The sequence below is a fragment of the Lissotriton helveticus genome, chromosome 12 (assembly GCF_964261635.1).
Source record: "Lissotriton helveticus chromosome 12, aLisHel1.1, whole genome shotgun sequence".
NCBI lineage: Eukaryota > Metazoa > Chordata > Amphibia > Caudata > Salamandridae > Lissotriton > Lissotriton helveticus.
This window is the reverse complement of record NC_136073.1, coordinates 833,117,758-833,133,521: the sequence shown is the minus strand read 5'-3', so window position 1 is coordinate 833,133,521 and position 15,764 is coordinate 833,117,758. Positions and strand designations below refer to the sequence as shown.

The window sequence follows — 15,764 nt, the reverse complement described above, 5'->3', positions numbered from 1 at the left end:
TAATCTGAAAGAAATAGGGTTTGTTGTTGAAATTTGCTAGAACTGTTTAAGGTTTGTCATATGTAAGGGCTACAAGGAGATGGACTGTGTGATCTGTCATAGTTATGTTGCAGTTCCTTTTTATCGAGTGGAAGGTTATACATGAAAAGTGATGTAATCTGTATAGAGTGTTCATGGATGAGGATGTTGGGTTGGGTACAAAGCAAAACTACTATTAGGAGAGATTTATAACAGATTATCTAGATGGTGATTATAGTGCAGGCTCTTGTGAATATAAGCCTAAAGTAAAGAGTTCTAGATATGGGATTGCCTGGTCATTGCACAAGTTCAGTAAGGTTTAGTTTGTGGTCTATACAACAAAGAATGTACATACTAGATATGGTGTGGCGCCAGGTGATGTGGCAAAGCTCATTTTTATCACGTACATAGCTCTTCACTTACCTGGATCTGTGGTGGCTGTGTCCAGACCACCGATACCAGACTCCATCGCTGACTGAGGGCTGATAAGAGCACACACGGCCTGCTCCCTTGGGGTCAGCCTCTCATGGTTACCAAGACCACCTCCTGGGAATGCAGCAGCAAGTTGGATTCGCAGAACCTTGTCCCTGATTCGGCGCTTCTCGTCCTGCCACCTTTTTTTGATATCAGTAACAGTCCGGCGCTCAACACCCATGGCATTGACCTGGTCTGTCACTTGCTGCCACATGGCCTGTTTGGCCCTAACGTTTAAATTATGTCCTTGGTTGTTGTGTAGCGCAGGATAGTGCTCCATCACGTAGCGAATTAGGATATCCGCTTCGGTTTCTGTAAAATTGCGCTTTCGTTTTTGCATTCTGTAGGGTGGATTCACACTGCTGTCGACATCCATGTTGTTCGGATAGTGTCGTACCAGATGAAGTGGGAGGTGGCTGGACCTCATTGTCTTTTTTGGCATGGAAATCATTGTCCACTGGTTTGTGGTTAATCCAGCAGTATGTGTTCTGAAAGCAGACTAATATGTCAGCTAGCCACACTTGATAACCGTACTTTATACATGTGCTATATAAGTGATTTTTGGTAGATTGTGTACTTAGTGGCACACATGCACATGTAGTTGCATTTTACTCCCTCTTAAGCATGTATTTTAGGACTTGTGTCTTTATGCACAGCTCAGAGACTCACGTTAAGTCCATGGGTGTGTACAACCTCAGCTTGTGAGAGGTGGGATTCCATTTATTGATTTGTCAGGCGTGAAACACCCTCAGAAACATATACATCCACTAGGTCATGCTAGGAATGAAACACCCTTTAAGTCTATGGCTCCACTGAGACTAGCTGAGCTTCATATTGCCATCAGGGCTTGCCAGATGTGGCCCTACATGCAATCTTATAGATCCAGAGGACCTGGCCAGGTGTGAACCTCCATTAAAGTCTATGGGTCCACTCAGGCGGCCAGAAGCGGGACTTACTTCTTGATGACGAGGCAGGCATCCAATCGGTAAGGCTTCCGATGCCTATATTGCAAAAATTTCAGTGATACCCGAGCAGGAACTTTTGGAGTATCTCTTTAAAGACCGCCGATTTCCGGTTACTCCGAAGGCATCGAGTACACCAGACCAACAAAGGCGGTGCGCATGGGCAGGGCGCTCCGCCGCTAGAGCCAGGCTAGACTGCGAGGGGCCGTCTGCTGTCATACCGTGAAAAAGCAGAATCCATCTTTACGCGCTTATAATTCTTTAGCGCACTGCGCCGTAAAATTCAGAACGAGAAAAAGCATGAATAATTTTAAATATCGTAATAATATTTGAGTTCATCTTTTTTCACAAGATCAAAAAAAGTATGTTTTAAAACATGGTCTGCAAAAATATGCAAACATTAATCGTTACAATATTTCATTTTTGGAATGCTTCAACTCAAACTTGGTATTTTAATATGGCAACAAAAGTACATGCGTTCATGCCATAAGCTTTGAGCCAATCAGCGCTCAGGTGACGCGTGTTGGTTTTACGTTGCACACGAACAAGGTGGCTCCCTTTCAAGATGGCCGCTTCGTTACCCTTCACCCTCACTCGTCCTTTGGTTCCATCCATGAAGCAGCCTTCCAGCCGCTCTTCTCGCGAGATTTGCCGCTGTGTGCCCTTGCAGCCTTGAAGATGGGGTACTGGGACGCCGAGGACGGGACAGACTGTTTGCAGAAGACATGGATCCCCACCAAGATTGGGGCTGCCATGGGTGAGGGCAATGGGTCTGCCAGAATCCTCGAAACTCAAAATAGTGGGGGTTGTGTGATTTTGGGAGTGGGTGGTAGATGTGGCTCCAGTTTGGCTGAGGGGCAGTGCGGTACATTGGTGACATTTAGGGGCGGGCAAAGCTGCTGGAGGACTTCATTGGTTAAATTGTTATGCCGACGGGGGTGGTGATCGCCCAGTTATAGTTACTGCTATAAAACCAGAGGTTTAATTTACAGAGTAGGTATTCAGACATCCGGGTGAGGACAGGGTGGCTTGGCACTAAAAGCTTAAGAACGAGCCGAACCCCTGAAGAGAGCTCAAAATAAATGCAGTGTAAAAACAAGATGAACAGTAAATATTATAAGATGTTTCTACCTTTAGCTTCTATATTCCAACCTACAATGCAATACAATGTTTTATTTGATTCAGGCCTCTTCTGAGGTCAACAAATACATACACATGAACTCTTCCTTGTTAAAATACTATCACACAGCTTTTAAAATTCATTATTAAAATAGAATAATAAAAATGCTTTAAAAGCCACCTGTGCAACATTCTATTGAAAAAATGTTACGATTATTTGCTCTATTTTAGAACAATTTAAAAAAAGTTAAAAAAAATTTAAGCACGTTATGACAAACTAATTAATTGGCTAGGGAGTTACACAGCATAATTAAGTCATGAACTAGAGTCGCTTTATGCTGTAATTGGATAGGTTTTATAAATCGTCGTCGAGCCTCTACCATTCTCGCGTTTGGACAAATTAGTAAAGCATGAAATAAATCTTGTCGTCCTCCTTTACATTATTATATATATATATATATATATATATATATATATAATGGCATTGCTGAATTTGGTGACATTTAAATGGTAGTAGAATGAATTTGGAGAGAAGACAACATTTCAAACTGAATTATGTCAAAGTGTCTATCTTTGACAGCTGGGGTAAAGAGGAATAGTGAAGTAGGTTGCCTGGAAAAGCACACAAGGGAAATTTGTGACTCTTTTTTTCGTTGTTACTTGTTGTGGAATTCATTATACAATGTGCAAGAGACTCAATCAATATCAACTTTATTCGGCTATAGAAATAAAAAACATAAAAGTGCAACAAATCATTATATATACATCGGTTGAAAAGTCGATCTCAAAATGTTACAATAAATGCTGTTTGAGAATAGATTAAAACAAGTATTAAACTATTTTAAAAACCACCAATCCATTTATGAAGAAAATTCCTAAAAAGGCATTACAGAAACAAGAGAATTAACTTGGCAATATACGTTTCTAATGTTAAATCAGTCTCCAACTTCCTAAGGAAAAAAAAGCACAAACGATGATTACTATTTGAACAGCTACTGTTCAGTAGAATGCATAGTTTAAGAATGTATTAGATCTGTTCTACTTAGTACAAAGTAACGTATACAGGAAAATCGGCACTCTGTATGTTAAATGTACTGCCTTTTCCTGCCTTAAACAATATTAGGAGCTTATGTACACCACTGAAGAGTTGGAGGTAAAATACCCTAGCACGACCTCAGACACCACACTTACACCTGCAGTAATGCTAGAGCACTCTCTGAGGGTAAACACATTTAGTCCCCTATGTGTGTCACAGATCCCCCAGAAAATATGGATTGGTCACCTCACCCTCTTTTACTCATGGCATGTTTCATCGTAAGTGACCTATCCACACCTATGTAAGTGGGTTACCATCTCAGAGGACTCAATCGATGTTCAGGAGTTCTTAATAAAATGGCACTGGATCCAGACAATGATTCACTTGTAATCTGAAAAATACCTCAGGCTTTAGCTGCAAGTTATCCTTTTTAATAATGGGGTACCCTGCATATGATTAAAATAATGTATGGATATCAGTGAAATACAATGATTTTTGTACAGCCAACATGTTTTGACTTTGTACACCCAACATGTTTGACCTTCATTTAGGTTTTTGTTTAACCCCTTGCATGCGGATGACGGCCCCCAGCCGTCATGCACTACAGTGCTCGTGTGCTGATGACGACTGGGGGCCGTCATGACCGCACCTGTGCTGAAATCTTCAGCACAGGAGCAGAATCGCGGCAGCATGGAAGGGGTTAAGGGCTGTCACTACCTTTATTGCACTCAGTCCATGTTTATTAATGAGGCATAAGGCTCTCATACCAGATTTTGTCTCTAATGGGCAAACCTGTAATTGATATGAAATAAAGAAAAAGATAGTCAAAACGAATGTATGTTTCCTCTATTTGGTGGACACCGCAAAGCAAAAACGCATCTGCTATGTACTGTGTTCATTGAACGTATATCACTGCAAATCAATGCTAGGTGTTCATGAAAGTATTTATTTCATTCAATCATACGTTACTCGCAACTAGCATTAAAGTGGGTTAATTATGTGCTCTTGTCATAGTGAGGGGGCACTTCCCTCTAGTCACACACCATTGACTAGAAAGTAGTGAATAAACATCATGACGCTTAAAAAATTGTTAAGGTCTTGTATTATACTACCTGTAACACATTTTGAAGGATTTTCTCTTTTGCGTTACCAAAGATTGTCATCCATTTACATAATTTGTTTCTAGTTGGTTGAGTGGTGGATATCCAGTTGGGGTCCACAGTGTGTGTAGGATTACCAAAAGAGAGATGATACTAACTTTGGTGTGTTGGACCTAAAGTGGTGTTTGCTCGAATGGGTGGTGATTAAGAAACAATAACTCGCAAAGACAAGGATGGCGTCTTCACCATGCCTATGAGGTTTTTGCAAGTTAAACACAACATAGTTGTTGTGGGGGATGGGCAAGCTTGGAGAGTGGACAGGTGATCAAATACCCTGCCGTCCTTTGGGCACCGTAAGTCATGCAGATTCACTTGGTGAAACGTCTGACCATTCTGTCAAAGACTCAAGTAGCCAACGCAGACCTAGGTGGCATGAGACCTATGGAAGGACCATGGTCCAAATCTATGTTGTCTTTGCTTCAATATTTAATAATAATTGTACCTAAATTGAATGGACATATATTTTATTATATCCATAATACCTATTACATAAACTATGCTATATATGTCCTTCCTCTTCCCCCTTTCCTTATTTCTCGCTTGGTATAGTTTCCTACCTGAGGTCAGTTAGAATGTAGATGTGAGAGGCTGTTGAGGTAAGAAAATCCTGAGAGGAGAGTTTCGGAATTGTCAATTTGCAGTTAAACACTGCTTCCCTCACATCATCTATATAATTTAAGAATCTCTTCACTTTACTAGACTCATTTATTGGCCAGTTAGTCATGGGGACAGGGCCAGACCAAATCAAGGAATGAGTCCAAAGGGAGGCTGAAATGTTGCTTTACATGACTACCTAAAGACAAAACCTCTGGGTAAAAAATAAATTTTAATATTTATTATAATTTATTTATTTTTAATTATGGACAAAGTGGCAGTTTTAGTTGCACTGTCAGATTTTGTGGTAAAAAGTTTACATTCGACATAAGTATACAATTGTGTGTGTGTGTACTACAGTGAGAGCATATTAGCTTTGAAAATGTTAAACTCTTCCTTTTCTCCTGGCCCTTTATTCCTCATCTCACTGAATTTTCAATTTAGAATAGTGTTATTTTGGGGGTCTACCAATTGTAGATTCATATCTTCACCACATCATCTGGATTTTGACTGACCCAGCTTTGGCTCAGTCTCCCACAGTCACTTCCGTTCAGAACTGAGGCTTCCTGCTTAGTTCTAGACACTGCCTATCATGTCTATGGATGGTCATTGGTATTATGGTACACTTGGTTACCCTAGGTATGGCAGGGGAGTGAGTGCGTAATACTGCACGCGCCTTGAATTGCTGATATACCGCCTTTACTACAAAACTTAAATTGACTTGACAGAGACATTTACTTTTTGGCACTTTAGTACACAACCATCTTGATGATCAGCCACACGTCCTGTGATAGATGGTCAAGTCACCATTCCAACACATCGTTCTTCTTCTGTGTTTTCCAATCCTCTTTCACATTTGCACCAAGAGTTTAACATTTCATCAAATTTTTCAGACTATTTCATTTCTTCCACTGAAATGTAACCTGTGTCCATGAGCATAGATAGTCCTTTATGCTGTAAGAAGCAGGTCACGCAGAAGAATGGGATGATGGGAGAAATGATGGGATTGGGCCATCCGATACCAGGTGGTGGAGTGGAAGCACTAGACAAGTGGGGATAGGATCTGTGTATTTTCTTTGTAGGTGTTGGATGAAGTCTGTATGTATGTTTTGAAAAATCAGGAAGTCGGATGTGTTAGCCTGACTTTGAAATGTCCTTTGTTCTTCAGTTGCAAGAAGACATTGCTCGCTTTAGACATGTTCTTTTCGTTTGCAGGACTGGTGGGTTCTGCTTATCATCTTATTATATACCAACCAGAGACTGCACTTCAGGGATTACAAAGGGCATCTGCGGCCACTCTCACTATGGGTAAGCACAACTCATCGTATCCTTCGACATCATCATTTATTGTCTGATACGGGAATGCTACTTTATTACCGAATTTGGTACGAAAGTGTTTGACGGATGTAATGAGATTTGAATTTGGCATAGGACGCACAGACTCTGGTAAAGATAATGGATATCTTTTATGGTGTCGCCATTAATGTAAATGATTGTGGGATTCTTATTTACAGTAATTTGCTTTAAAACCGAAACCCCCAAAAATGTTTTTTGCTTGAGCGTTACTGTGATGTCCCCACTGGTTTGTGTAGTCGGTAAAGCTCAACAGACCGCCTTTCTTGAATATCTTAATAGGTACATTTTCTTTTGTTTTACTTTTGTGATGCGTGCTATGATTGAAGAATGCTCAGCCTGCATTTATCTCACACATAAGAACACATATCAACATTTGAGAAACTTCCCTTCCAAAAGCTTTTCTTAGGCTTCACAGAATGAAAAGCAGTGCCACTTGGTGTTTGTTATTTTCCATATAGGCTCTTGGAAAGCGATGGCAGTCACCACCCTGTTCCTTGACATTGCACTAGAGGCCTTGTTAGATGGAGCTTTTCCACTCATATAATTTGTTAAAAAATGTAACCTACACAACATTCATTCAGAAGAAATCTGAGTGGACATTCATGGAATGTTTTGGGTGTTCTCACAGAAGTTAAATAATGGAAGGTGACATACACATGGAGGTATGTGTCATGTACAGCCGGAGGGAACCACCACCAAAGCTACCGCCTAGAAGAGAAGGTGGAGATCACTGGCGGCTGCTGGAACGGTTTGGTCAGATAGCCGGGTTTGTGGTTTGGGTGGTTCCCTCAGATTAGGGTGTTCCGAGACCATACGTTTTTTTAAGTGAATGCCCTTTGAGACTTTTACGAAACATCAGGAAATAATTCTCAAGTCTTTGTGGCTGGAATTCTCTGGGCTGGACCTTGTATTTGTAGAGACCTCACCCAAACCTTTAAAATTAGCCTTGTGGATGGTCAGTCGCTTGTGTGAGGCAGACTTGGAGGGTCTGCCGAACTCCTCAGAGTTGTCTTTGACACCTTTGTGCAGTGTTTTTATGTACTACATGCAGTGTTTCAAATTACTTTCTTTGATTCAGAGTGATTGAAGGGTTTTCATGGATTTTGTGGGGCGATTGAAGTACATTCCAAAGACAGGTTGTTCTTGCTTTATACTCTGGTTATAACTACTCACTAAAGGTGGCTTGAGTTCCCATGAAGTCTGTCATATAAAAGGAAGGTGTCTGCGCCATTGAACTCTGGAGCAGAATTAGTGTCTTCAAAACCCTAAGGCATTGCCATTTTTGGCATATCCGTTTCTAGACATGATAGTAATAAATTGCTGTATGTTAATGTGTCTTGATGTCTTCTACAGTTTCAGATGGCAATTGAAGAGGAAACAAAAAGCGCATTAATGGAAACCAATTTCTTAGGCGATATTAGTGGGGAGTGAAAGAAGCCGAGCATTGATGGGGATGAGGTCCTAGAAAGAAAGGGAACGTTAATTGGAATTGTGCTGTTGGACAGATTGGGGTATTAATGATGGTCAGACCTGCTGGTGAAACCGAATCATTATTCAGAATGGAGCGACTGGAAAACAAAAGGGCGCTTTAGTAGTGATAGAGCTGTAAGGAACAGGAAGCGTTAACTGGGCAGAACTATATGAAGCAGACCAGAACAACTGTAATAGAAATAAGTACCTGTTCTTCTTTTTCACACTGAGATCTTTCCTGCTCATTGTACACCTTCTTAGGTCTTGGTTGCTGTAGCTCCAGGAAGATATGTTGTGATGCACAAATGCTCTTTAAATATCATGGAAACTTAATGTTAGTGATAATACAGGAGAGACATTAAATTGGGTAATTTTGTAGTATAAGAAAGAATAAAACACGAATATCTGGCCGCCAAACTCAAAAGGGCAGGTCAGTCCAGGAACCTCAGAAGCTCCAACACGCTTCTACTCATCCCTCTGAAAGCTCGGAAACTCAAAACCGGAAATAAATCCTTTGCGAGAAATGCGCCCAAGATTTGGAACTCCATACCTCCTCACATCAGACTAACCTTCTCCTTCCCGAAATTCAAGACACTCCTCAAAACCCTCTTTCTAGAGCGCGCCCTACCGTAAAGGGTAACGCAGAATGGTCTCGGGAAGGTTTACTATTGAATCCCCTCCAATTGGAGATATGTCCCACATCTGCTTTCATATTTCCTCTGAGTTGATGAACTGGAGATGCTTTTGTTTTTTCTCTGCTCTCGTTTGTCGTTCAGAACTTGTTTGCTCATAATTGTACATGTTGTGAGGCGCTCTAATACCCTCGGGTCCAGCTAGCGCTATACAAAACTTCAATAAATAAAGCAGAACAATTAGAAATGTAATTAACGGAAGTATCTGATGAGCTGTTTGCTAGATCCAGGGACTACAAAGTAAATCAGGGGGCATACTTGGACACCAAGACAAGTAGATTCCATGATTGCTGTAGCAGCTCTTAATTGCAGGGTACGCCGGCCTACATTTACTCACAAACGCTATTGTTCTTTAATCAGTACTGTCTTTTTGTTTTTTTACATTGCAAATGCAGGGAGGCAACTGGTCTGTATGAGGTTGATTCCCATCATCTTCTGTATGGAGCCATTTAAACTGTGTCCAAGTACTTTGCTGTAATTTTGGGGTATTGAGTTTGCTTTCTCTCCGCAGCCTCTCTCGGTGCTATATTTGGCATGACCACTTGCATCACAGCGCAGATCCGTGAGAAGCCGGACTCCCCACTCAATTACTTTGCAGGTGGATGTGCATCTGGAGTGTTTCTTGGAGTGAGAAGTAAGTAGTACCTTAGTCTGAGAAAGGCAAAGGCTATATTTACCCCTCTTAAACTCTCCTCCATTAGTTACTTTCCCTCTTATAAAGGAATGTCTTGAAGAGCCTCCCACAGAGCTGTGATAATCTTCCAAAGATGAAAAGCTGAGTGACTTCTAAAAGACCACAAAGCTGCTCAGCATTGTGTGGGGCTCTTAGTAGCCCGTTTTGTCTCCTGCGCTTTTATGTGAAGGCCACCATAGGACTGTACCTGAACAAGCGAATATACTATACAGCAGTGGCATTGACATCTGAATGAAAGTGAGTTATCCCTCTAGGATAACTGCATTCCCGCCGTTCACCCAAAGTCAACACAAGAAAGGAGCATGCAGGACTTGCAAATGACACTACACATTACAGTTGTGGAACCTAGGGCAAGCATTACACTGAACCAGCTGTCTGTACATTTTTACTCGAGTGCCACAAGTACAAATACTGCGCGGGAAGAGAACTGAACACTTTAAGATCATTGTTCCACAGTGGTTACGCAGTGATTCTACAAGTGAGCACCTGAAACACTATCTCCACATATTTCACTGATTAGACCAAGAATACGTGCCATTTCATCACATTACATCCAGAGTTCCCAGTATAACTTTTTGAAAAAAGTGTAGTGAAACATTTAAATTGACCACTACAGTTCATCTGAATTATGATATTAATATCAAAATTTGGGTGAAGATTGGGAGTGTGCTGGGTTCAAGCTTATGTAGAATAAATGTTAGAATGAAGACTGGGTACATGGTTGTGGGACCTAGGTTTGGTGTAATTTAGTGCAGAGTTTGGGGTTAGACGTAAAGGCGTATTTCAAGGTAAGGCCAAGGGCTGTGGTTAGGGTGAGGTTAGTTTCACGCTAACCAATAAAGGTCACAGTCTCAGTTGATATAATGCAAGGGTAGGCTTTGGATAAATGTTCTAAAAATATTATGGTAAAAGACAAGGCTGGATGCTACTGAGAATTGATAAATTTTTTCAATGGAATGGTGTTAAGCCAAATAATTTCAGTGTCCATTTAATTACACCTGTGGCAAAATCTGACGTTTCCATTGAAACGCTGTTCATTGAGAAACTTAATTGTAATATATTGGGCTGATACGACATGTATTCAATTAGGCCACCATGTTTCATTCTAATTAAAACTACCAAACTTCCTACATGCGCAAAGGAACAACCCTTTTATTGGAATGTTTCGGTGGAACATTATTTCACTTTTTGGTTAAGTTTTTAAAACCAATTTATATTGAGGGCAACAAACAAGTACTATTGAATTAAAGTTATTTATTTGTTGAATATCCTTTCATAGTGGCACATTACCCCATTAGAAAGTTAGTTTTCTGTGACTCATTAGTTTATACGGTACTTAAAGACTGTTGTGTATTTTGGGAGCAATCTCTGTGCGTTGCTCTTACAAGAATAAAAGTAGGCATTGATAAAATATAATGGGTTGTTTGAAGTTTACACTGCCGGCAACTGATTCCCCTCTCCTTGTGTTCACAGCGCACAACTATATGACTGGTACAACCGCCTGCCTGGCTTTTGGAACGGTGGCAGCCTTTGCAAAGATTGCCAAGTTGGAAAATATCCGAATCATTGGACCACCGCGGCTATAACTGCATCTAAGTTTGGCGCAAGCCGTAGAATCCGTCTTTGCACCGTTGCTTGTAAAATATGAAGCTAAAATCTGTAATACTATTCTGTGGTGTATCTATTAAAATATAAAGATTATATTTGTGTATGTGAATAGTCCTACTAAGTTTTTGTCTACAGTTCTTTCTCTAAAGTCGAAGCACTTGATGTTGTGAGGGATGGCAGATAATTTGTATTCACTTGTGCGGCCTTCCCTTTCTTGCTATCAAATCTGCCACCAATGTTTGATTCTAGATTCTCACCTTTATAAATGCCTATTGAGCCTCCGACAACTTCAGGGAATAGGATTGCACTTGGATGTTTGGTGGGTACTATCAAGTAGCACAGTTTGATTAAACCGTAATTTTAGTGTCTGAGACCCATGGTGCTGTAGGGTGATGGGAAGATACAGAGATTTTCCCAAGTATTGGGCTAGAAGAGGAGGGAGTACCTCTAGGCAGTTTCTTGTTTGTCTTTCATAGCTACATCTCACATATTTCACTGCTTTACAAAATGCTAGTGAGAATACAAAATAATCCAGAATATTTATATACTTTGTAAGTAAACCCTTGTGCATTGCCTAAGGCTTTCTGAGTAAAGTAAGTACATTGCTTATCATGTTTAGAAGACTAGTCCTTGTAGGGACTAGTATATTTTGTGCCTGTTCTTTGCCTCTTAGCCACATGTCCTTCCTGGTGATTGGCAGTCTATTTTAGGAGATCCTCTCCTCTGCCTGTGTTTTTTCTTCTTCTTTTGTTTCTGCTTTCGACGACAGTTCGATTGATAGTGTTTCTACCACCGACTAACTGAGACCTTGTAGCCATCCATTTTAAACTTACTCAGATGATTGTCAAACCTCTGGTGTGGCATTACTTTCATCCTCCCAAAATATCTGGCGAGGCAAGAGTTTGGATAAAGAGAAGCAAAATGGATTCTTGCTACTGAAGTGCTAGCAGCTTGACTCTATAGTTCAGTCTCTACCCTTTCCAAATCTTAAAGAATCCCACGCCAGTATGTTCCATCGACGGCCTTTCATTTTGGATTCATTGCAAATCGAATTATCTCGATGTGATTTCATGATGTTTCGCCAGCTCCTGTTTAAAAAGCTCCACTTTCAACATCTCTTTAATTACTTTTCTCAGACACATACTATAGCCTTTGTTCCCTGTAAGTACATCAAACTCCTTGCTTTTGACGCAGGTATTTGCTGTAGATTAGAGATTTGTGATTTTACAGCAAGTACGGTGCGAGCAATTGAATAAAAGCGCAAAACAGATAACCCTGTTTAGGAGTCGCAGATTTTAGATTTTTGTACTGTACAGTCTTATCCAGGGATATGGGGCGCGCTGTACGATGAACATTGGCCAACAAGAAGGGGAAGGCAGCTTCATTTATGATGGGAAAGTGAACAAAGCTGGGAAAGGAAGGAGGCACGCTAGCACTTCTGAGCACAAGCAGCAAAAAGAGTTTTATCGCGATGGTTGTAGTTCTGGAGGTGGTTCTCTTTTGGTAGACACGCCTTCTCATCGTGGATGTGAATATCCGGTTTTAGGAGCGCACGTGGCAAGACCAATGTCTTGTGGGAGAGATCCTAATCCAGGGGGTGGAGGCTGAGCACTCAAGGGGATTTTTGTGTAGTTGCCACGATGACTACATAGGGCTGACTAATCCTGTGAGTTACCCGCTGCTATGTTTTTGGCACATCAACATTTACGGGACTGAGGGCCCTATATATATATCAAGCTAAATTGCGATTACAAACGCTGAAATTCGCAAAATTTCAGCTTTGCGATCGCAATTTAGCTGTGCAATTCCCTATATTGCGATTGCATTTAAGGAATCGCAAATTGCGATTCCCTAAATGCAATGTAGGAAGCACAGAAAAAGTGCGATTTGGCCGCAAGGAATCGCAAATTACCAACAACTTGAAGTTGGTGGTAATTTGCGATTTCTTTGAAAAATTCACTTTTTTGCACACAGATATATAGTTCAGGGGTGCAACAGGGTGGCCTTTTGACACCCTTTAAATTGCATTCTCAATTTGCGATTCTCTAATTGCGAATCGCAATTTGCGAATATCTTCCCATTCATTCCTATGGGCCTTCTGAATGAATGGGAAGGAATTCCTTATTTGCCAAGCTCAATTTGCGATTTGCAAATACAGAATATGTAGGATTTGCTAAATTTTTAGCAAATCTTACATACATTGTATTTTGTGGTTCTCTAATTGCGATTTGCTAAAAATCACAATTTGAGAATTGCAAAAATCGTTTTTGATACATATGGCCCTGACTCTCTCGTTTTCTTTGATCAGGACTGGTGGGCTTTGACTTTCTGAACCCGCTGTATGGTTCTGGAAATTGCATGCATACCCCATGTGTCTTTGTCACTTTCCTCTTTTCTGTGCATTGCTACTTTTCCCGGTCGTTGATCTGCAATACTAAGCCATCATGTAGGGCATTCTATAACAATTTAGTTTGTACTTTTACTTTTTTGGTCTCATGTTCAATTGTTGCTACCTGTATGGGGTGAGGCTTCACCATCCTAAATGTAAAACTTGATTTCAGTTTGGAAGGGCTCTTTCCGGTGTCTTGCCTGACCTTTAGCGCGGTGGCATTTGCAGTGCAGGACAATATGATAGAGAATATGCATGAAGTAGGAAAATACTTGCTACCTGCGCGCACTTGGTACTTTTATACTTTTGTAAGTGTCATTTAGGCTTGTTTATTGAAGATGATTTGCATGAGTGATCTTGAAGGGCGAGGCCCGTTCTTTCTCTGGTCCAAGATCTTGTGACTAACTCTTGTTAGTGGTGATGATAGATCTACTTTAAAGATGGGGTTTAGAGAGAGAAAGAGTTCTATTGGGTATATGAATGGGTGTCAGGATAGAATTCCAGTACCTAGAGGGACATTATGTGGTACCCACATCTGTCCTCCGGACATATCTAGTCTTAAGGATCACCTTTAGAAATAATTCTTTTCAGGTGTCAGTTCAACTGGAGTGAGCCAAGACTACTGTTTAATTGTGCGCTTATTCGGTAAATGGATGTTCTGGACTGAAAGCGACAGGGCCCAATGTCACCGAGATCTCTTGTAGCATCCATGTCGTGCCTCCTAAAAGAGCACAGCATCAGCTGACATGTGCAGGTCGTGCTTATATCTGTCGAAGGCTCACGAAGGGACTTCCTGGAGCCTTACAGGTCGCCGAAAGTCTGCATCTGTGGATGCAAGGAGGCTGGCAGCGCCAGAATGTCCAGAAGACCGATCCTGCCTGAGACCCTGCACTACTCGCACTTAGAAAACCTGCATCAACAAGGCCACCTCCAGCGGATGATAGCCCAAAGGTTTTCAGTCTGGGTGAGCGGTTAGAAAATGAACACATTTTGTCTGTCCTTTCCCTCTTACATCTCTTTCTCTCTCAAAAAACAAACGGGGGCTAGCTATATATACACCAATGTGTAAACGACTATTATCCACTCTTGGCTAACCCTGTAACAGTGGTTGTGATTGTTTTCTTTATAAAAATAAATAAATACAAAATAAAATGAACACACCTTTTCCCAGTAAGAGAAAATAGGTAACAAGATAGGTGCAAAAAAACCTTTTGGAAGTGTTTTGTCCCCCTTGCAGAATTTACCTTGGCCAGCACAGTTATACAGAAAATTGGCATTAACAAGCTTCATAATGACCTAGCCACGCGGAAAGGCGAAAACTGGTGATGGGATGTATTGGCCATCAGGCTTCATACTCAACTAATTCTAAAGCGGTTTCAGTACAAGAAGCCGTGCACTTTCCATAAAGGTAGTGCTTTGGAAATATGAGCAAAGTGTTCCAGGCGCTTGCTATTAGCCTTTTAAACTCGAAGGCCATCTGCCGTCGCGTGCTCATGAGAAATCGCGGCAGCTTTTGTGCCAGAATACACTGTTGATTCCACTTATTTTGCAGAAAAGCTAATTCCTAAAATCACTTAGTTGGATGCTAAGTGCAACAAAAAGGAACGGCTTCCTTCACCTGGGCCATAAATGAATACCTACTAAATGTAAATTAATGTTTTCAAAACTTCTCTCTTTTAACCACCAGAGGGCGACATAGGACGCTATTTGATTCCTTTCTTTAGCATTTGCTGTATGGTTTCCAACAATATCAATGTGAATGAATATCGCTACGTTGGTCACCCTTCGTGTTTGATTTGGGAGAATCGGAGCTGAGTTGAGAAAACGATTATTTTAGGGTCACGGTGGGAGTTGGAATAATGACCGTGTGTTCCTAAGAATTTCTTGGCACTTAAAAGTTCTATCTAGGTAGCGAATAGTCAGCCAGGAGTAACTGGAGTGGCCCCAGTAGACATTTATAACCACAGGTGCACATCACAGCTGTGGAAAGTGCAAGTAAGGTGGGTGTTCTGAAATCATATTTATAGGCTGGGGTAGGGGGCGCGGAGGGGTCAGGGGTATTTGTGGGAAGATGGTAAACTATTTTCCAAGTTCTCTATATTTCAATTAATGAGCTAGGTATGGAATAAATTACTTACCTCTAAAGGGTAAACTATTTTCCAAGATCTCTATTTTTCAATATGCGACTCGGG

At 41.0% G+C, this 15,764-nt stretch overlaps 2 protein-coding genes across 2 annotated transcripts in view; one reads left to right on the top strand and one right to left on the bottom strand.

Annotated features, from left to right (window-relative positions):
- The window catches only part of LOC144799165 (uncharacterized), a 43,621-nt gene extending 41,617 nt beyond the window's left edge, over nucleotides 1-2,004 (bottom strand). Inside the window, exon 1 of the mRNA XM_078670391.1 lies at nucleotides 442-2,004. Within this exon, the coding sequence (XP_078526517.1) occupies nucleotides 442-943 (502 nt within the window). The 5' untranslated portion in view covers nucleotides 944-2,004. The remainder of the gene's footprint in view (nucleotides 1-441) is intronic.
- Nucleotides 2,005-2,081: 77 nt separating this feature from the next.
- Nucleotides 2,082-11,286, top strand: NDUFA11 (NADH:ubiquinone oxidoreductase subunit A11). Its single transcript, XM_078670392.1, has 4 exons — nucleotides 2,082-2,211; nucleotides 6,579-6,671; nucleotides 9,393-9,515; nucleotides 11,049-11,286. Exons 1-4 carry the CDS (start codon nucleotides 2,133-2,135, stop codon nucleotides 11,159-11,161), a joined length of 408 nt encoding a protein of 135 aa, XP_078526518.1. The 5' UTR covers nucleotides 2,082-2,132; the 3' UTR covers nucleotides 11,162-11,286.
- The last annotated feature ends 4,478 nt before the right edge of the window (nucleotides 11,287-15,764 follow it).

Bases quoted from the DNA above. Each gene is read 5' to 3' on its own strand.
- NDUFA11 (XM_078670392.1), top strand. From the start codon at position 2,133: ATGGGGTACTGGGACGCCGAGGACGGGACAGACTGTTTGCAGAAGACA. The intron at 2,212-6,578 runs GTGAGGGCAATG...TTTCGTTTGCAG, and splicing joins CAAGATTGGGGCTGCCATGG to GACTGGTGGGTTCTGCTTAT. The intron at 9,516-11,048 runs GTAAGTAGTACC...TTGTGTTCACAG, and splicing joins AGTGTTTCTTGGAGTGAGAA to CGCACAACTATATGACTGGT.